This window comes from Leptidea sinapis, chromosome 23 (genome assembly GCF_905404315.1).
Source record: "Leptidea sinapis chromosome 23, ilLepSina1.1, whole genome shotgun sequence".
Taxonomy (NCBI): Eukaryota; Metazoa; Arthropoda; class Insecta; order Lepidoptera; family Pieridae; genus Leptidea; species Leptidea sinapis.
The window spans coordinates 6,078,683-6,102,620 of NC_066287.1; the positions used below are offsets into that span (position 1 = coordinate 6,078,683).

A 23,938-nucleotide genomic window follows, 5' to 3' on the forward strand; every position below is an offset into this window, starting at 1 on the left:
CCTGAATATAATTACAAATAAAGAAAACTGAAATTTTACGGAATTTACATTATAACCACTGTTATTCCTGCCGATCGGATCATGCTTTTATTCATCATCAGCCGGAAGACGTCCACTGCTGGACAAAGTCCTCCCCCAGATTTCCACGACGCACGGTCATCCTCATCCAACGTATTCGAAGGATATATATACGATTGGAACATACTTTAATGGAATTACAAACATTTGGGTACAATTGGCACTTTACGGCTTTTATTTTATTAACGGTGTAATTCCTACCATCTCAAACACGGCTAAATAGCATAAGAAACAATCACTAATAATAGTACTTAACAGATTTTTTCATTGCTAAAGTTAATTACAACCATCATGAAATATTTGGACAACCAGAACAGAAAAAACCATCAATGGACAGACTAGTTTAACGTCAAAACATACTGATTCAGTCAGTGATCTACGAAGCCATTTAGTTGAGTGCCGTGTCAGCGACGTATATACATTTAGAAACTCAAGAGAAACGTGAATTTTAATCCTAGATCCAAGGATGAAATAGTTTTCGTGAAGATGATATTTCACCATTTAACGTTACAAATTAATAACTCGATTCACAGTGCACCTGCAATCTTAAATCGACAACCTATTTTCGTGAATACCTTCCCAAGCCAGCTCGTAGCCTTCGTAAGCTCCACTTAAATGCACAATATTGTCGTGAACACAATAATATATCTCTGAGAGAATCACCGACATTAAACTACATAAAATCACTCCGTGTTTTGTCCAATAGTAGCATGGACTTTATCGATATTTTTGCCACAAATAAATACGATACAATTGGTTAGACATCATTCGATCTTTCTGCAGATAAGTTTGCAAGTCGATCGAGGCCGTTTAGATCTATGTTAATTAAGATAACGAGATATAACCTGCCAACCGACGTAGGTGCATTCGTTGCTCAAGTAGATATTTAGTTTATAGTTAGATTGTTCGATAGCTTGTTGATAAGCCGAACGAGGTTTGTTTGAGTATAATTCAATGGCTAGACACGCGGGAGACTAGCGTATGTTTAACTAAATTAACAACTACCGATGGATATGACCATATCACAAGTGGATCACCTTCATTATGACCGTATATGTTGCTACAGATATTGTACGTTATTGAATTTTATGTAATGTCTTCGAACAATTTAACTATATATGTTCGTTTCATTTGTAATATAAAAATCTATAAGTTTTATTCGTAAACTTTAAATTTTTTGAACAAAAATCGGGCTACCATTTAATGGTGATTGAAATGTGACGGTAATTTAACAATGCTTTGTTGGGGCATACTTGGCTAAAGATGAAATATATAAAAATGTATTTAAACATAAATAGCAATAAAGCATAATTAAAGATAGTATAAATAGATAGTAGTAAATAGAAAATAGTTCTAAGTCGAACTAATGCATTTGCTAAATAAAGTCTAAACAATATTTTTTTAAATGATGTTGACGAATTTGACAAAATATTTCGTGAGAAATCTACAAGTGATAAGTGCGATAGACCTATTTATTGCAAATAAATTTTTAGATTAAGATAATAAAATAAACTGCAATATTTTTTATAACCAATTAACTCAAAATTTATTAAATATTACCTGCATAGTATAATGAAGCCAGACTTCAAATTAAAACCTGCTGTGAATGTGGTTTTGGGTGTAACTTGAGACGTTAAACTTTTCCATTATGAGTAAAACTTTTTACGTTGTTCTACAAGTTTGGGTTGACAAGCTCTCGCGTAAATTCTGTTCTTTTTCACCACTGAAATTAATCCGTATCATGTTTAACTATATTATTGTAACGTCCTTGATTGCATTAATTATAGATATTTTATAAATAACTACAGGTTTAATTGTGGGTGAGTGATAATCAGTAAACCTTTCAATATGTTTTCTATTCTATTTTTCCCATGTAGATTCTGTATGATGTAGAACTGCCCATAATTATCTAGTAAGATACATAATATGCATTAAATAAAAGCTTAAGTGTTAAAGTAGGAGTAAGCCAACCAAAGTTGAGATGAGAAGAAAGAAGTAGAGATGTGTCTTGAAAAACCAATGTAATCTAATTGTATACCCATCTATTCTCTTTGTACAAAAAATATCCTGCAAAACACGCACGTTGCACGTTGCACAAAAGACGTAAAGATCACGCTATTCAAGTCATTCTGTCAGAGCTTTTACACGTGCAGTCTGTGGGTTGACTATACCCAAAAATCTATTAATGCTCTCCGTGTCCAATATAATAACATCTTCAGGATAATGTTGGGACTGCCACGGTATTGTAGCGCGTCCGGTATGTTTGTGGAGAACCGTGTCGATGGTTTTTCCGCAATCATACGGAAAAGAATCGCCTCCGTCAAAAATAGGTTGGAGAGGAGTCCCAATATTATTTTGAAGGTGATAGCCGACAGACAGGACAGCGCATTCAAAGCGCACTGGATGTCTGGTTTAGTTTGTAAGTTTATTAATTATATCAACTAATATAGAATAAGCTTGTTACTAACATATATGTAATTTATTATTGTATTTCCTAACAAAGGTTAAGACTATTTCACTAACATTTATATATGCACGTTTTGTTGTCTTGTTGTTGGAATAAATAAATAGTAAAAAAAAAACTAAGTTTTTTCGGAGTTTCGGTGTTAGGTATAAAATACATTTGAGACTTGTGTCAGATACTACCCTAATAATATACTATCCGTAATGTAAGGCTTTCAATGAGCTCGGCTCGGCACTGTAGGAACCGATGCTATCGCGAGTTCCCTGGGGAATGCGGGCTTATATACTAAAATATGTGAACACAAAATCCATGCATTTTTGAACCACGAATAATATTTCTGATAACAGTTTCTAACTCAAAGAGTAATTTATTTATTTATTGGTGAAAAACACTAGCAGATAATGTTAAATATAAGTATACAAGAAATAACTACACATACTAAAACCGTAACAACGCAGAAATTATAATTAAACTAAATTTTGTCTGTATGTATACCTAGGCAAAACACAAAAACCACTGAATTGATTATTTGCATGAATAATAACAAGAGGTTGGATGATGAACATGACGATGACTTCACGGGCAAATATAAAAGTAAATGTAATCCCAAACTTGTCATCTTGTCAAGCTGTGGCAATCAAGTGCGAGTGTGCGAATGTAGGGCAAGTGTGCGCACTTAATAATTAAGCATTCAATCTAGTATTAATCAATAAGCATGAAAGGAAAATTAAAATATATCTCTAATAGAGTATTTAGTAAGGTAATAATTAAATTAATAAATAAAGTCTAAGACTTTAGCACTTCAGCAAAAAAACGGATTAATCCGAATGATTCTAAATGCGCACACTTTCCCCGCACTAAGGGGAAGCGTGCGCATGGGGGTAAATTTGCGCAACTAAGGGAACTAAGTGGATTTTTAATGCTCCAAGCAGACTTCTTTATAAGCTAATTTTCCACCAAAAAACCTTTAATTTGCCTACATATTTCACAAACTTCCCCCTCTCCATTCATAAATAAATGGGGCAGCGGGTTACGCACACATACCCGCTGCGCACAGTTACCCCACTCTACGTTTGGAATTGTAGGAATGATTTGATAGTCTTTGCTAATTCCATATTTACTGTGGTACACACAAAGCTGTAATAATGGTTATTAGGTCACAATGTCAAATATATATTAACATAACAAGCGCACATTTTTGAGATGCCAATAAAGGTCAACCTCAAAAATATAGACATGACATTTTGTACAAGAATTCAATCTTCTAGACATTCCCGCCCACATTATGATTTGTATAATAATAGTGATAATAGCAGTTGATGGGTGAAACTTCAGAAGACGACTAAAGCGGTCTTTCTTTGTCTTAATAGCTAAAACCATAATTAAATTGCATAAATCATTTTAATACTTAAACAACGTTATAGTTTTGTTTTTGTGCTAAATCTTAGAATTAAATATTCTTCTTGTAATTTATATATTGTCTATAATACTGTGGAAAATATATGCCCTATTCAAAATATATTTTATCTATTTGTTTTTGATGGAGCATATAGTTAGGATGATATCAAAATTTGATGATATTCTTCATTTCTGTGATACATTATATGAGAGGGATGAAGGCCGACAACCTACTACCGGAACGAACAGAGAGTCTTGTTGATGTTGAGTTGCATCATCTGCTCGTCATTTACAATAGCTATATTGATAGTTGTGACGCATGACGTCATACATCACAGTGTAATGCGACACATTCCGGATCACTCCTCTCAGCACCCGTTATTCTAAATGACACCGCCATCTTGTTAATCCTCTTAAAACATTATAAAAAAAAACAAGAACTCTATGTTAAGACTTAGTACAATATGCTAAATAAATGTAACTATCAAGCTAATAGCCTAGCGAAACTCTCTAAGAAAAAAGCGATTCACTCGATTGTATGAAACGTGCAGTCATTGACAGATTGATAGATGACGGCTATATTCTTGTAAAAAAAGGAGATGGCCGAAATACACTACGTTAAAAGCCACTGTTTGCTTTCAAATATAGCCGGATTATACTTCGTGGCTAATCGCGATACTGTAATTACTTCTATTTCAAACTTATGTCAAATGATACGTTTAATACGTTTCATACTAAATTAAATTTCAATTATTAATTAAGCAGTCCCGCCTCTTATTATGAAGTATTTACATCCTCTTTGGTTTAGTACAAATACTTCAAATCAAATGACTTTAAAAAAATACAGAATTTCTTTGAATTATTGTATCAGTTACCACTTGATCAGTTATTAAGAGACAAAAGAAGTTATAAACCATTATATAAATATATTAAGAATACAATTCTAACAATATAAAATAAAAAAAGACTTGACTTAAAGGTCTTAGTTACCAGGTCATAAAATCCAAAAAAAAAAATGTATCAGTTACCTACAATATAAACAAAGTCTATTTCATTTATAAGCGATATGAGCATCATAAAAGTGTAGTATAATGATAATGGTCCATTTTCGTATCGATTGTGGCATAACAGAGTGCCGTGATCCAATTGGTTGTACTCGGCAGCGACTGAGAAGTCGCGGTGGCGCAATGCTCGTTAACCCACATGCACATACCTACTACCACAGTCATCATTATATCTCAACACTGAGATCGTAACAATTACACGACACTACTAACGGCGTAATATAAATTATGAATAGACCTACGGACACTTTGTATATGTTCTAAGAACTCTGAAATAAAACAGTAACACATCTACGACGACCTGTATAGCCGAGTGCTTAACGATCCTACCTACTAAGCTAGAGGTCCCGGGTTCGAATCCCGGTAGGTACAAGCATTTATATGATGAATATGGATGTTTGTTTCCGAGTCATGGATGTTTAAATGTATTTATGTATGTTTATATGAGTTTCTGTATGTTTAAGTAAATATATTGTATTAAATATATCATTGTCTTGTAGCCCATAACACAGGCTATATATGCTTAACTTGGGGCAAGATAATTTGTGTAAAAAGTGTGTCAATATATTATATTATCTAGTTTCTATAACAAACTGTTTTCTACAGACGACTACTATAGCCCGGTGGTTAGTGACCCTACCTACTAAGCTAGAGGTCTCGGGTTCGAATCCCGGTAGGTGTGCAATCTAAGATGAAAATGAATGAAAGTTTTTTTCCGAGTCATGGATGTTTATTTGTATTTATGTATGCTTATGTAAGTATATTGTATTAAATATATCATTGCCTTGCACCCATATTACAGGCTATCCCTAGTTTGGGGGAAGATAATTTTTGTAAGAGTACGTCAATATATTATTATTATTACCAAACAAATATCGAATGATAATCAATATTTATCTTCATTTCAAATTGAAAACGATGTTGGAAGATCGAATGACTGATACGAAAGCGCCAACAAATTTTAGTAAAAGTTAAAAGCAACTTATCTGTGGTATCTTTCGACTTATTTATGGCCATTATTTCTGTTGAATACACTTTTTGTCTAAGTTACATAAAACGAAATAGCTTGTCATAAACATGGTCAATTATAGCCAATTTAAATGAGTATTTTTTCTGCATTAATAGACAATGAAGAAGGTGATAATAATAATGTATTTTGAAATTTGATAAGGAAATTTCTAGATTCGGAATACCCATGTTTTCCACTACCTTAAGTGTTAAGCGTCTCCGAGACGATCAAGCAGCTTGATGGCAATTGTATTTATGCTCGAGTCAAGCTGGTTGACCGTTTACAACGTTTGCTTGATGCCTAAGTTAAGTATTTACGTGTTTGCCTCGTGCTTGATATATGTTTATATTTTTTGCTCAACATGGCGGCTTGACGCGACGTTTTGACAGTGTATGTGCGTGGCATGCACGCTCAAACCCCACTGAACTGGACCTACCACTGGATAGAATGTTCCATATGTTTGAAAGCAATTTTTACTCGCGAGCGTCCAGAGAACTAATTGTGATGTTTAATACAAATCAAACGATCAGGAAGTATTATTGCATTTTTAATTAGTTTCATTCATTTTTCCGTGTTATTTATACTTCAAGAATAAACGTAATAAAGTACACAGTATTTTTTTGTAAATAGTGTCCCACCATCTATTGATGTTTGCTGAGGTTATCATCACTAGTTTTAGTAATGCAGACTCTCGCTACATGGCCAACAGCGCCAAAATGGCGAATATCAAACAGGCACAAAAACACTTTGACAGCCGCCAGTCCAGTGGTATATAGTAGAGGTCAGTGTCAAACCAGCGTCAAACATGACGGATGACAATGTTTTGGACCAAAGTTCATTTGATTTCAACCTTCAAAACTTGAGGAAAGGGATGACTGTGTACCAAATGAGAAAAGTGCCTCTTGCTGGCTCAAGCTGCTTGAGCAAGCAAAGAACAATGACGTGCTTGCTGTCAAGCTACATGAACGTCTGTTAACCGCTTTAACTGTCCTGACTGTTTGAAGTTTGTTTTTATTGACCTCCAAAACTACCCGGCGCCGACCACTTTGCAAGCCTAGTGTCTGCGTATTATTTCAATTAGCATATGATTATTGTATGTGAACCGATTAATATGAAACGGGATGTAATGGGGTCTACCTGAAATAAGCAAGTACAAACAGACAAACCGACCTACAAACAAAAATTAAATATTTTATTTTTTATGAAAATAAGGGACGAGACGAGCAGGACGTTCAGGTGATCGTAATTGATACGCTCTGCCCATTACAATGAAGTGCCGCTCAGGATTGGCACTACAATTGCGCTTGCCTTGAGACGTAAGATGTAAAGTCTCATTTACCAAATAACTTCACTAGCTACGGCACCCTTCAGACCGAAACACGGTAATGTTTACACATTACTGCTTCACGGCAGAAATAGTCGCCGTTGTGGTACCCATAATCTAGCCGGCATCCTGTGCAAAGAAGCCTCCCACTGGTAAATAATCATTTTTTTTAACTCTACTAAAGTACAATATGTATGAACAGCGAAAAAATTATGTACAAACGCAGCGCGCTTACGATTTCATTATGGGTATAGATTCTGGGATATTTGGCAATTAATAGCGTGTTAACGAGTGTCTCCACTTTGATTGATCAATCCTTGAAAGCAGCACTCATATTACATTATATGTTTATTTCTGTGTTAATTTCTTAATACATTACATTATGATTATTTCCATCGGGAAATTCAGATAATTTTGTATTGTTTTTAGCTGTTCTTCGTTTGTTCTTCTCTCAGTTAGTTATTCAGAAATCGTTTCTCAGGGAATCGCTGGAAATCATGTTGCTGATAAATGAAAATTTATGCCTTATATTTTAATATTTAGATAAATTAAAGCCTTTGATACTTTTCTACATAGAATGCAGCCATAAATCAAATACTTTTTGAAATATTTTTAAATGTAATCAATAAACTTATTAAGTAAGATATTGTTATAATTATCTTTTGAATACCGTAAATTAAGGTTCTATCATAAAATGGCACGGAACTCTGGCGTTCGGTGCGTTCGAGTCCCGCATCGATCATAAAATTTTATTTGTCTATTAATCCTATAAGTGAGGGTTATCACTTTTAAAAACATAACAAATTGTTTAGATTTGCAAGAGCGACATCTAAAGTCAATATCCTAATATGCAAATATTGGGGTTGAGCAGGAAACTGTAAAGTAGATCCTGTAGATACAGCCACAACCTGAGAGTTGAACAAAGTATACAAGATTTTATGACCATACGTCACTCGAACGGTTAGCTCAGTTGGCAGAGCACGTGCACGGAACGCCAGAGGTCGGGGGTTCGAGTCCCGTATCGTTCATAAAGTTTTCAAATTTTATTTGTTTATCATAAAAGTCTATGACATTATTATTACGTTCAAAATAGCTAGCTTTATGGGCATCTAACCCTAATAATGTTTCTATTCATAATAAGGTATTTAGTTAGTAGTTTATTTAGTTTTCGCCTCTGTTTTGTTGTTAAATATTAAAAATAAATTTAAAATTGTAAGAATAATAAAACATCTAGTTAAAATTAAATTAAGAGCTGCAAAAATATTTCGTATGGAATGTGAAACATATTAAAGTCGTTATAACTAGCACTTAATGTTTACAGATAACAATAATTAGGTACGATCCTAATTCCTGCAAACGTTTTATATGCAACCACAAGGCCGACCGCTTTACAAGAAAAGATTTGCGAAAACAAAATATTTTGTTTCCTAGAACTGGTAACATTATTATTATTTATTTTTTCTTTATTCTTATTAATCTTTCTTTTTATTTTATTAAATGGCTATTTATTCTGTGTCCCGCAAGAGAAGGATAGCAGTTTCAATTTCCGTTAGAGAGTGACTCTAAAAAAAATTACCTGAATTTGCATGTAATTTTATCTCGATACATTCAATGGTATATAGAAAGATGCCTTGTTTAACAATTAATAAACTTCGATTCAGTACATATATCAAATAAAATTCACTTCATTGTAAACTGTCAAATGTGGAGATTTTCACTGTTGTTTTGGTGTGTGGGAGAAAGAGAGATAAAGCTATCTTAACCTTGCCAGCTGTTTACTTCAACACTTTCCCGATTTCAGGGCTTTTAAATATGTTTTAGAGATGTACATCACACGGCATAAGTGAAAACTTCATAAAAGCGAGTTTCATGATACGAAATACTAAAAATTTAATAATACGGCTTTACTCATTTTTTATTGTTGTCGGTACCGACTAGTTTCGGACCGTTCCAAGGTCCTTCATCAGGGTGAGTGTGGTGAGTTCGCGATAACGTCCCACCTCTTACTGCGGACTTGGGCTAGTAGTACGCGGCTGGACAGGGCAAAGGGGCGCGTGGTGGTGATGACGAGCACGGTATCACTGACACTGTGTCACTATTGGTGTCCACGGCTTCACAAAATGTACCTAATCACAACGTCCACTACGCGATCATCGGCACTATGGTTCTTATTGCGAGACGCGCTTTGTAACACTGGTTTCCAAGTTGGTGGCAGAGCCCAACTTTTGTATCTATTAAAATTAGGTCAACGGTCATGGCGACCCCACCAGTCTCACCCTGATGAAGAACCTCCGAATGCTCCGAAATTAGTCGGTACCAACACCGATAAAATGACAATAAAGTCGTATTAATACATATATATAACCACGGCGTTTCTACGGCAGTAAACATAAAGATATTGAAAACAAAAGGGGATTTTTATTATCAGGCGAAAAGTTTGCTTTGTTCTTAGAAGTAAATATAGTTGTATTTCGTATTAATAAATAAGTTAATAATGACTTACGAAAGTTTCAATAATTTAGTGGCTATATTGTATTATCTAATAAAACGAAAAAATAAACAGTGCGGCGTCTCAACTCTCAGGTCCATTGTAAAATTTGCATTTCTGTCATCAATGATACGTTCATTGCCTCGTGAATTATTGATTGTTACACAATGTTCTAATTTTAAATATAATTTATTCCACAGAGTAGGTAAATATGTGAGGAGTAATGAGTATTTAAGTGTTTATTGCAGCGGAATAGATCACAAATTTAAAACAGAAACAGTTACTACTAAAATTACTATGTGCTTTAAATTTTATGTCTTATTTTATGTCTTTGGAAGAACAATATACTTAAAATTATATTACTAAATGAGTTAAGCTGTATCGTAACCTATAATCATGAATAAACCTGAATTAGCAATAGTAAATTGGATTCAGCTGTTTCGTACTAAGATTTCTTGTCGTTATAACGACCCGTAAATTCAATTTCACTCAGTTTTCAATTAACTGAAACTTTGATGTACAAACTGGCTTACAATGTAATTAAATGTGTAATATACTAGAGAAATGTTACTCGCGAATTCACAGCTTAACGTAATAACTAACATTAGCAGATCTCCGAGAACATAATATAATACTCTTGTGTTTTCACATATCAATATCCTCTATACTGTTCCAATTTTATATTATACCTCTATACAATCCGGGTGGCCAAGTTTTAGATCGAAAAATATCAACTATCCTACTAATATTATAAATGTGAAAGTATGCATGTCTGGATGTATGTTTGTACATTTTTAACGCAAAAACTACTGAATAGATTTTGATGAAACATTACCATAATATAGTTTACACACCAGAATAACACATAGGCTATAACTTATAAAAATATTGTTGCTATATTATATTAGCCCGAAAAATGAAAAGACTTTTTCGTGGTCGTGGTTGTCGGCTTTAAAAAGTAAGTCTGAGAAAAAACGGTCGAACACTAAATATAACTTACATGGCAAAACTAAGTTTGCCGGGTCAGCTAGTGTTTAATAAATTTCACTGAAATCCTTAAGTTATGAACATCGTATCCATTAATAATTATAATAATAATATTAACACACTTTTACACAAATCATCTTGCCCCGAACGAAGGCAGAGCCTGTAACAATAGGTACAAGACAACGATATATTTAATACAATATACTTACTTGAACATTCATAAATCAGATAAATATCTATCCATGACTGGGAAACAAACAACTATATTCATCATATAAATGATTGCACCTACCGGGATTCGAATCCGGGACCTCTAGCTTAGTAGTCAGGGCCATATATTATATTATGTTGTATCTCTATTAATTATAGGTTTATAATAATATTTAATATATGTAATATACACTAATTTGCAAAAAAGCGTGCACCCAAAGCGTGAACCAGTTTTTTGTTACCATTAATATGTTGCATAATTTGATTTGAATCTTATCCTTACAATATTTGCATATCAATAAGCAAAGCATACTTTTCTTTAGTTTGACCATAATATTTTTATTAATGAGGAAATAATGTCAAAGTTCAGATCGCTATTGGTGTACATTAAGCATGATTAGTTAAAAAATTATGCTCTTTTATAATATATACTTATATAATATAATTTTTGGCCCCTGTTAACGTAATCCCAGTTCACATTTGTCTAGACAAGCTTGCAAGTTCCCTCTCTACTACAATGATATTCTTTAACTCTTTGATATTTTGCATTGATCTCAGTTTGCGCTTCAAAAGATCCCACACATACTCTATGTGATTGAGGTTAGGACATCGCGCAGACCATTCCAATCTAGAAAAACCGACCTCTAGCATAATTTTTTTGCACCGACACAACCGATGAGCACAAGCGTCTGTCTGTTGTATATCGATGTCAATTCAATTTGTCATTTTCTATAAGGACTAACTCTGTAAGATCGAATGAATTTATGCCTGCCCAGTACATAACGGAGCCCCCAACATAGGGTGTGATTTCTTCATTCCGTACCTCTGCAAAGCGTTCTCCTCTCCTTCCTAGCACCGCCAACGTTGGTTTTTACCATGCAGAGATATCCTCGCTTCATCTGAGAACATATCCCAGTCCTCTTGTGTCCAGCTAAGACTTGCAATTTGGTGAACAAGTTGTTATTTGGGACCACGGACTGAGCGATGACTACGTAATATATTTGAAGCTAAAAGCCTTCTTCTGAACGTCCATAAACTGATTTGCACATTTATTACTTCTTCAAGGTTCTTCTTGAGATCCATATGTGAAGATTTGCGATTTCTCTTCGACTGACTGACCAGAAAACGATTGTACCGTGGTTCGGGACATAGTTTTCCCCCAGAACCAGGTATTCTCTTAATATAACCTGTCACGATATTGCTGACAAGTCCTTTGAACTGGCAAAATACCAAAAGAAAACAGTATTTATAAACGTCAAGCTATAAGCTGATCAATCTACATATAACAATCGTCTAAAAGTTATTTAGAATCGATGTAACTCTCGGGAATTCGCACCACAATTTAGTAGTGATTCTGTAGTACTGATTAGTGAGTCTGTAGACTAGATTCTGATTCTCTAGAAATAATTAAAAAATCGAATGTTGATACAAATATTTGTATTTGAATATCATATCACGTCAGTTTATGCACAACAAAAAACTCAAACACTGATTACGCGCTAAGATACCTACCGCTGTACCGGATTAGGGTCCTAAGAACGTCAGTAGCTGTCAAAATTAGGCGCGACAACACTTTGTCAATGTCAATGTCAGGCATGTCATACTCTTTCTTTTTTATTATATAGTGAAAGTAAGATTGCTGTATATTGATAAATATACAAGCAAATTAAATGCCGTAATCTGGATATTACTCCCCGCTTATTTCAAATCGCTTAACACACTGCTACAATATAACATTTTTTTTATGACAATAAGAGACGAGACGAGTAGGACGTTCATCTGATGGTTGTTAATACGCCCTGCCCATTACAATATAGTGTCGCTCAGGGTTCTTGAAAAACCCAAAAATCTGAGCGGCACTACAATTGCGCTCGTAGACATAAGATGTTAAGTCTCATTTGCCCAGTAATTTCACTAGCTACGGTGCCCTTCAGACCGAAACACAATAATGCTTACACATTACTGCTTCACGGCGGAAATACGCGCGCGCCGTTGTGGTAACCATAATCTAGCCGGCATCCTGTGCTAGGGAGCCTCCCACTGGTGATAATCCATCCATCCATCCATCCTGGCGTCTTCTAATTGTTGTATCACTCAGGCAATATGCAGGTACACTGTATGTGTATTGAAACCCGCGACTTCGTCTCGTCTGCCCTTGGCTTACATTGTACTAATTTAATCAACTCGATAAACGAAATGTTTATTCGACAAAATAAGCATTGTTGCTCATTCGACTTCAATACCCATAATTCGTAAGTTTATAAACGCACAAAAGCTAACGTTAATTATTGTTAAACAACGATCTTTTGTAAAATACAAAATGCTATTTGGTTTTAGTTAGTAATGTGTATGTAATAATAATAATTTATTATCATAGTAACTCAGCATTTACAACATTGTAGGACATTGAATTTACTTTAACTAGAAACATTAATCAACTAATTTATTAGACATTTTGTTGACTCCATGAAATTTGTTTGGAAAACTTTGCAAAGCTCTCTCGTCGTCACGTAATGTCATCAGAGGTTGCATCTCACTAGTGAAAATCATTTTATGTTGTTTATTTGTTTGTCTTACTGAACAATAAGGCACGTATTGACATTTAAGAATGTACTGTACATATTTTGTATAATATTATGTATATACTTATTAAAGTGAAACTTTTATTACATCGTCTCAAACTTTTTCGTCTGTGTGTTGCATGTCGCGTGACGGTTGGGCGGTGCCTATAGTTCGCAGCAGTTGACCGTGTAGTGTATAGACTTATTACTCATTTGTACCAGTGCTCCACGCTATTTTGTTTGTTTTTGTCAGTGTTTAATGTAAATGATGTTATTTATTAAAGTGAAACTTTTATTTGCTTTTGGTAAACAACGACACAGCTATTGGAATATTATTCCAAAAATTTTTAGTTAAACGTCTATAATGTGAAAAAAAATGTTTCACTTTTACCGTAGTTTCATAAAACCACACAATCCTTTTTCATATATACTTTATACAGCTTCAGGGTTTGAAAACCGGTGGGGTTTTTTATGCATCGCGTATCAAGAAAATAATATGTAGAAAATGACGAAAATATATATATATTATAATAAAGTTAAATTTTGTATTTAGCAGCTAACTATAACAATTTTGACGAAGTTCAGTGGTTCTTCTGTCACTATCTGTGGCTGTGTGACAGGCTGATGACAGTATGAAAATCATTTCAAGTTTTTTTTTTCGTGTAAGGGTACCTATGAATATATGAATTCCGATGGGGCAATGAACCAATTGTCTCAAATATAAGCGTAGAAGAATTTAACGAAGCATTTGTTGGATCTTTTTCTTTCTTTCTTTTTTCTTTCCAGTTCTCGAAGTTAAAAAAAAACTAACATAAAAGTATAGAAAGCTCTACGTATCAATGCGCGGAGCTTCAACTTAATTATCTCTCTATGCAATCGAAACACGAAAGTTTTTAATATATCAATTATCCACAAATAAATTAAGCCGCAGAATATTATTCAGTCCTAGCAATGAATAAAGTCGAATATAATTAAAAGGTGATATATTTTGTCCATTAATTCATTTCCCCTAGAAATTATCTAAATATAGTCGCAATTAACTGTAAAAATAACTTTGAATAATGTAATGAAACAACTTTGCAAGAATAAAGTTAAAAAGAAAAGAAATGCGTAATATAATTTTTAGAGCGTAAATAGTGAATATGATGTTAGTACTTGATACGAAAACACAGTTATTACTAAGTTATACAAGCACTTGAAATGAATATATTTTTTCTTTTTCTTACCTAAGTTATTGGTATCCAAATAATTGTATAATAATAATAATAATATTAACACACTTTTATACAAATTATCTTGCCCCAAACTAGGCATAGCCATAGATACATTTAATGCAATATACTTAAATATAATACGCCTTCCCAGATAGTGCACTGGTATTCTACAATCAGCTCATATTAAAAATAATTATTTTATGAAAAAGTGACAAAAATGACAGTTATAAATATCAGAGATAAAGATAAGTTTCACCAATACCACCACTACTAAAAGGTTAAGCTTTAATGAGGAGAGTTAGTTTCTTCATTTTACAAATTCTTTTAAAGACAGTCTTTGCAAAATTATGCGACAAAAAGACGTTTCGACTTAAATTAGTGATATTTTAATAAAAATAGTACAGAATAAGCTTCATTTTCATTTTTAGTCTCTAGTGAAGAAAAAAACGTTGCATATTTAAAACTACATAACAAAATAGAAAACTTCATCACAGACAAATTAATTATACAGCAAGTAATTATTTCTAAAAGTTATAAAAGCCATTAATTTTCTCAAAATTGATTCCTTTGGAATTCTTTTTCATGTAATTTCTAATATACTAGACACTACTACCGCTTAGGAAACAAATGGCGCTCTAAGAGAGAAGGAGCGGCGCAAGAAACTGCGCAAATAAAAACATTTTCTATGTTCTATGTATAATTGTGTATAAATTACTCAAATTAATTTAGACTGACTGCCTGCGCCACCTTAGGCAACTTCCAAAAGCCGACTTTAACTGAAACAGTATGATTGAATACCCACAAAATAATTCTCAGCTGGTCTAAAGAAGTTTTCACTTCAATATAATTATGAATAATTTGAATCGTGTCTCTACATAGGTAATATGTATAATCCATCGGTATATTTAATTAAAACATGTTTAATATTGTAATCCGACATGTGTAACACAACCCGGCTTGTTTCGGTCGCCCGCGCAGAGCTCGCTCCAATTCGTTGTCATTTGACAATCCTTTCTCATTTTACGTGTATTACTTATTATTATGTGAAAAATTCTCAAATGACGTATAAATGCAGAAATCATCCGGTCAACACACTGTTTTTGTGTTAAACCACTTCGAAAGTCATATTAAATCATCGCTCTAGAATTTTCTCGAGTCAATTCCATTTTCTCAACGACTAAACAAGTTTGAAAAGACCTTGTGACAAGACCGAGAATCTTTTTTTTAAATAAATAAATGGTATTCGATTTTTAAAACCAAGGAGTTTTCAATTAAAAAGATTTTTATATGACAGGAACAGTGGAAATATTCCATTCCCGATACTTTTAGTGCAGCCCTCGTACAACTCGCTATCATTCGGTGTGCATCAAGTATTATACTATAAGCAAGAAAAGCTCCCGTTAATGTTCATTTCATGCTAATTGTTCAAAGGTCGAGACCAACCTTGTATGCTGTTTAGTCGTCTTTTACTGTCCATTGTCAAACCCATGTTTCTCGGCCAGCCTTTCTTTTCAAGGGCCCATAGATCTGGACTGGAAGTCTGTCTTCTTATGTCTTGCTGTACTACACGTAAATCAAGATAATAATGCATTTATTGCAATCTCAAATAAAGCGAATCGAAAACATGTTATTTGCAAAGTTCGCAATCATGCTTTTCGCCAGAATTGTACCTATCTTGAATAACTCCATATTTTCTTTGATTAACGTGAGTGTTACCTATTTAAATAAAACACTTTTTAATTAAATAGGTCAAATTAAGACGCTTCTAATTGTAACTTTGTTTTAACATTAGTTAGTTGTTATCTCTCTCACACTCATAGATAATAAATAGATGAGTACGTCTACTCTAACATCGCATTTTTGCTGTAAGTCTAAAAAAAACTCTCAAGAATCTGTAGTTTTAAAAGAAGTTATACAACTCCCGCCCATATTGTCGGGATAAAAATAAATATTCAGTCTTAGATTTTGTATATTGTTCGAAAATATAGATACATACATGTATCTGTCTAGTTTTAGAGACACACATTCGACTAGTGCCCTGATTAATCAATATCTTTGAATCTGCATAGTGTACCTGTATAAAATTTTCTTATAGTTCAGTAATATTATCAACAAAAGCAATAGTTATGTTAGAGTTAACCAAGTTAAGTCCCGTAGTGACACATAAGTGTGGTAGTGGTAATGTTCACACGTTATCTACTATGTATTATTTTGCTCGTATGACTTTTTTAATTAAATAACGATTTTATAGAGACTTGAACAGAGTGGGCTGTCTAAATTACGAAGAAACTCTTTCAAACATAACATTTTCTAATGATGATCGTGGACTAAGCTTTTTGAGTTTAAAATTATTAATTGTTAATAACAATGACGACATCGCTGGTGTCAAAATTGGCGGCAAACTTTGGCATCTTTTTTTAAATATTTGCGCAAACATTAAAAGTATGGTTGTAGGTCTATATAAGTATATCACAATAAACGTGAAAACTCAATTTTTAGCAGCAATTTATTTCAAATTTTCTCTGTTTTAATATGTCTGGCAATCTTATTAGAAGAGGGCTATTCGCGCTATTTATAACCTAGATCCTAAGGAATCATTGAGAGCAAAATTCAAAGAAATTAACATCTTGACTGTTGCTTCACAATATATTCTTGATAATGTAATGTATGTTCATAGGCACATAAGTGAATTTGCCAGAAACTGTCATAATCATAATGTTAACACCAGGAACAGACATAAGCTTATAATGCCTGTTACTCGGCTAAGTCGAGTTAACAAATCTTTTGTGGGGCGATGTATATGCTTACAACAGGATCCCAGAGAATGTTCAAAACAAAAGTATTACGTTATTCAAAAGAATTGTTAAAAAACGTTTGTGTGGTAAAGGTTACTATAACATAAATGAATTTCTTAATGATACCACAGATTGGGAATGGAGCAACCACCCTCAGGCTATTAAATAATAAGTTTAATTGTACAATGTTACTTTGTGAATGTTACTTTAATTGTAAAACATATTTTTGATGAAAAAAAAAGCCCGCTGAGTTTGTTGCGCCCATTCTTCTCAGGACTGAGGCATTCATTTTGGAATGGGTGGCAGTTTTTATTTTTTTTTGACTTTCAATAAGTGATTTCACATCCTATTTTGAATAAAAATATTTGAATTCGAATTTGAATTTATTTACCAAGCCTAGTACTAGTATAACAAACTCTAGTAATAGGCAATAATACAGTAATATAAGGCAGTGTAGTGTAATAAAGTAGAATAGTATTCGTTGCGTTAATGTTACTTGTATAACAAAGCACGATATTTCAATGTTGAGGAGCTCGGGCTCTGAGAGACATCTGGTAGGCATGCGGCGTGACTTGCTTGCCCTGAATTCATACAGGATATCGAAACACGAATGGACATACTTCTTAATTAAATATTCACACTCATTAAAATAATAAAATGATTCTTTCAACGGTACCTACGACTGTGATATAGACACAATCTAACTTCTGATTTTTTTTCTTTTCAGATACTGAGCTGAAAATCATCACAAGTGGTATTGAAGAAATGAGAAGACAAGAATATATTGATAGCCAGCTCAGTCTTGCTATAGAAGTCATTGTGCTGGTCTAAATAATGGAAAAGTGTATCGTTCGAATCAAGTATAAACACTGCACTGGTCCGCCAATTGAAATTATTTGTGTAAGCCCTGCATTAGAGTAGATTATCTACCTACCGTTGAAACCTTAGTTACCGCCGCAGAAGCTACTGCCAATCAAGTACAAGTCACTTCGCTTAACCTTTTTTTATATTTAGATTCTATACCGTAATCATTAGTACAAAAACAGTAGGATCACTGTTTGAGTATATTGAATGTAGCCGAGTTACCTCGGTCGAATCGAAAAAACTGTAGTCATGACGGCCACTGCTCCAGAATTGTCAAAAACTGATTTTTTCGATTTCGTTACATCAAATGAAGTGACAGACGCTCAATACAAACAACAAATGCGATCTGTGAATGTATTCATGGAGTCACCCGATTCACGATCGAACCCTTTATTGTCTGAAGAACCTAAAGAACAGAACAACAACAGCCTATTGAGCGTCACTTGCAGCCAGTCCTCGACTAATAACAGCATGACTACTGCAACGAGTTCTAACGCACTACAAAGTTTCGATTCAATTTGGAATGTAGATCGTGATCGTGACCGCTTGGAAACCGCTATGTTAGAAGATTTAAATAAATTTTATTGGAATCAAGAAAATGATATTAATGGAAACCATTCTTGCACGGATACTGCTATTTCAAACAAACTAATAAGCAACAATACAGATGGTCAAATCTACACATTAACTGTACTAAATCAAGATAACTGGAAGGAGGAAGACGTTTCAATGTCTAGCCCAGCTGACATGGAACAAAATCCTTCATTAGATCTGGAAACAATTTTAAATATTAATGGGTTTCCTAGTGACTTTAATCAAGAACCTTTAAATACGTTGCCAAAAGTTGAAACCTTTTCCTATGAAGATAACGATTCCGAAAATCGAAGCATAGAATTAAGTACTAATACTTTAGTAAAAGTAGAGCCATTCACTTACAATGAAAGCGAATTTCAAAGCAATGATAAAAAACAACTACAGTGCGAGACGGCACGAAGTCCAGTTACTGGCACATCTCTGATAGAGGCTCAAGTTGAATTCAACAATAATAACAATGATTGGAAATTAACTGATCAAAATACTGAAGCAAATGAATCGCTTCTTAGAAGTGCATTACAGGGAAAAGCATTTATTAGATACAGCGCTCTGCAAAAAAATGCTATGGCAAAAATTGACGCTGAAACTGAATTAAAAAGGGTTATTATAAACAATAATAATAAAGTGGATGTTCCTTCAATGTATCATGATAATAAGGATCCTGATGCAGGATTACTGATGTCGATAGGTCCTCAGAATGGAAACGTAAATATTTCTATATTACTAGATGATCCTACGGCTTCTGTTATTTCAAATGGAGACAATTCAACGTCGACACCGACTGTGGATGATATTTTATTTTCCCAACTCGATGCAACTTACACTGACGATTACGAAAAATTAAAGCGGATTGCAACAGAATTAGGGGAATCAGTTCAACCGTTTTGCACAGTGGAACCCATCGACCCTACGCGTAATATTTACAATATTCATCACGTAAATGGGGAATTAGTTACAATGATCCCAGCTGGGGAAGTGCAAATACCGCAACATTTACAAATTATGACGGCATCACCTACAGTAACAAGTACAAAGTCGATGAGTAGAAAACACAAACGGTTTCAAAATAAAACATCGTCCCCCACGTCGCAATCTCAATCAGGGACTGCAATACAAGCGGCCACGTCGACGTCCAACGGTGTTAGGAAAGAAAGATCTTTGCATTACTGTTCCATATGTTCTAAAGGATTTAAAGATAAATACTCAGTAAACGTTCACGTAAGGACACATACCGGAGAGAAACCATTCACGTGTTCATTATGCGGTAAAAGTTTTCGACAAAAAGCTCATCTCGCAAAACATTACCAGACGCATATCGCACAAAAAAGTGCCGCTGCTAACGGTGCTTCCAAACCGACAAAACAGAGATAACTCGCCTGCGTGTCGGCTCATTCCATTTTAAAAGATAGTCAATTATAACTCAGAACAGTGATAATTAATGTATTAAAATAATCGAATCTATGAAGGCTGAAATTTCACACAAGAATTTGGTAAGGTGCTAAATAGGTCTAGAGACAAATAATGTTGAAGAATTTATTTTGAATGTGAGTTTTGTCCATAACCGATGACAGTTGTATTTTTGTTATTTTTGTATGTAATACCGTCCGTTACCGACAGTTAGTAGCTTTAGTTAGATAGTGGCTAGGATCTGTAGGATTAATATTTTGTATAGTAACATTTGTACGCAAACGTACTTAAAAGTATTTATTCTCTGATGACGATGTACAATCATATTAATGTAAAGTCCTACCTATCAGTAATGACGTTTAGTTAAGTCTCAACAATTGCCGATAAACTGCCATTGAGATACTCATTTGCTTTAGCTTTACACTATATTGTAAGTAGTTTTGTTTACTTTACTATTACTTACTTGAACTGTAGCTTTCTAATAAAAATCTTTATTCTACAAACTTCTTAAATCGTATCGAACCTTTGCATACATCGAGCTTTCACAAACATCTCTGAACTGCTAGTAATTTATTAGTTGAATGGAATGTTTCTTTCTTAAAACTGTCTGTAATAGTAACTAGTTACAATTTATTTCTATTCTTGTAGGTGCAGTACCTGCATTAGTGAAGGGTAGAATTAAATTTCTCCCTTTCTTTATTTTTAATAGAGATAATAGGATTTCGCCCAGATCACTATAAATATCCAACAAAAGTGGCGGATCTAAATTGTATTTCCTTTCTCGTCTAATAAATTGCCCCTTTCTTTGCTTTACTCGTGCTTTTATGTCGTTATCACGACCTGTTATTACACAGATACTCGAAACAATACTCAATTAAAATTAATAATTACATTTCATACAGGAATTGTGATCTTTACTGATACTATAAATTTATTTCTTTAATATACAATATTCTATAAAGATAATGGAAATTATATTTGTTATTTTATTTCTGATTGTTCACATCGATATAACTTGTGTAAAGCAGAGATCTAGAAATAACTTATAATGTACTACTTTAAAAAAAAATGTGTCAATCGCAAGCCTTTAATTATCACATGACAATATTTGGAGATCGAATTGTGACACATACGTTATGTTTTGTAAAGTATTATCATATTCATAGAACTACATCATTGAGTCCACAAAAACTGTACGCACATTAAAACAAGAATTTATTCAAATATTTGCTAGGAACGTGAAGATAATTCATAAGTCATGCGAATAGTTAAAAGAATAATACTTTAATTGATTAAAGGTGATTTGAATATTTCCTGATTTAAACCACAAACAAATCATCATAATCACAATTTTGTGTAAGTTAAGTCTTGCCAACCTTGTTTGTGGTGCGTTACAGACACAAACATTATTTAACATTGATCAAAAGTCAAGTAACACTATTGTCAAATCTACTGTCCTCAAAGTGATGAGTTATTTAGCTTATTATTTTGTTACAGAGTGATTACTTATAAGTTAATAAACATTTACGTAATAGGCCTGTGTTTTTAGTATCGTGGACACATATTTTTAATACTCATTTGCTATAAATAGCTGAACAAATGGAATACTGTTCGTATTTGTGACATGATGTCTTGTATCTCATTAGAACGTATTAATTGAAGTTAGCGAATTTATAAATTAGACATATTATTTTGTTTATATATTACTATTTTATTAAGTAATAAGTTTCAGAGATTTACCAATTAGACTTAAGAATAATGACTACCTTCATGATCATGTATAAAGAGTGCACCTTCATACAATAAATTAATTATCTTTTCATAATATATTAATGAAAAATAATATGAAGAATTTTGGTATCTTTTTTCGATTTATTGCAGAAATTTGAGTTTTATTGTAATCGAATAATTATTGCATTTTGTTCCTGAGTTGGTTATTAGATTTTATAGATAATAATTATTTTGTTTATAAGATTTTATTGTAATTTTACGCATGATTGATTAATAATTTAATAAGTTTAAGTTTATTAGTAGTAAGCAGGAAGGACATGTTTCATTGTAAGTTGCAGCAGAGACGCTAGGCGATTGTAAATATAATATGTATGTTTATTATTTATTTGGAGTACTTTTGCTCAATTCAAGATTTATTATAAAATTAACAAAATTTTCCATTTCATTTTTATACGCCGTCCTGAACAACGACATAAGTGCTTATTTATTGAAAGTATCGCATAAGTTGATGAATGAAAATTGATAAGATTTTGATTAATCCGAGCTGTGATTATGTATAAAATAGAAACTCTTATTGAAACATATTTGATCGTCTCAAACTACCCACTATGCTTGTTTTGGATTAAATATTGGTACTATGTAATAACTTACAGCGTCCTATAATGAATTATTTTAATTATTGGACTTTTGGAAACATTTTAACGTTTCTCTTTTTATGATGATGATATGAATACATTCCATTTTTTTTAATCTGTGCAATGCCTTATTTTAATTGAACTGAAAATAATTCATGATTTATGTGTTATACAGTTTCAATCAATCTTTATATTTACAATTTTGTATGAAATTTCTATCTTTTATACCTTTCTACTTAAGTTTGCTAATAAAATGTTTTGATAATAACATACGTAGTTTTCTTTAGTATATCCAATATCTGGGAGAATATAATTAAGTTGGTAAGTACCTAGTCCCCTTCCCTAAAATATGGTTGAGGGAGGCGATGGCTGGCTCATGCGTCATGCTCGTGAACGGGCGCTGCTCTCAGACTCTGTTTCAGATTCTAAAAAGTTATTACTATTTACTATTTCACGTTTGAGGATGTTTGTTGCATGACTTTACATATTATATTGTAATTTAAATGAATTGTAAATCGATGAAAATGTTAATCTTGATATAAAAGAGTGGCGATGAGTTTCTTGCTACTTTTTCTCATAAGCTCAACCCGAAGTAGCAGTAGATTCAGTAAGAAAAATATTTTTGACATTCATAAGTGTCATTTCCGTGACCTACATGAATAAAGTGATTTTGATTGGATTTGATTTGATTTACACTAACCTACCGAGTGTGTAATTGCGAAGCCATCTTTTGATTTATATAAACGTGAGTATATATGTCTACTGCTAAACTTTAAATATAGATTCTGAGTTGGAGATGGATATAAAACAAATAAACAAGGACCCTCACCAATCGGTAATGAAGATGTCGTGAATGACTAAACTGAAAATGAATAGCGCTAAAAATGTCGTTGGTTTCTTTTTATAGACTTAGTAGGTGGTACCAAATAAGACTAATGAGTAGTCTGCGTCGTCTGGACACTCTATTATGAATGAATCATAAGATACATAATAGCTTTAAGGGTAAATGTATACACTTTTATAATAAAGTCCCAGCCACTGTTCAGGCATTATCTATAAAGAAATTTGAATGTTTTATTTAAAAAAATGGCTCTGTCGTGAATCCTACTTCTCCA

The 23,938-nt window shown here is 33.2% G+C and overlaps 1 protein-coding gene across 1 annotated transcript in view; it reads left to right on the forward strand.

Annotated features, from left to right (window-relative positions):
- LOC126971374 (zinc finger and BTB domain-containing protein 5) overlaps positions 1 to 23,091 on the forward strand; it is a 99,757-nt gene extending 76,666 nt beyond the window's left edge. The window contains exon 2 of the mRNA XM_050817677.1: positions 18,320 to 23,091. Coding sequence (XP_050673634.1) covers positions 18,706 to 20,421 — 1,716 coding nt within the window. The 5' untranslated portion in view covers positions 18,320 to 18,705 and the 3' untranslated portion in view covers positions 20,422 to 23,091. The remainder of the gene's footprint in view (positions 1 to 18,319) is intronic.
- Positions 23,092 to 23,938: the final 847 nt, after the last annotated feature.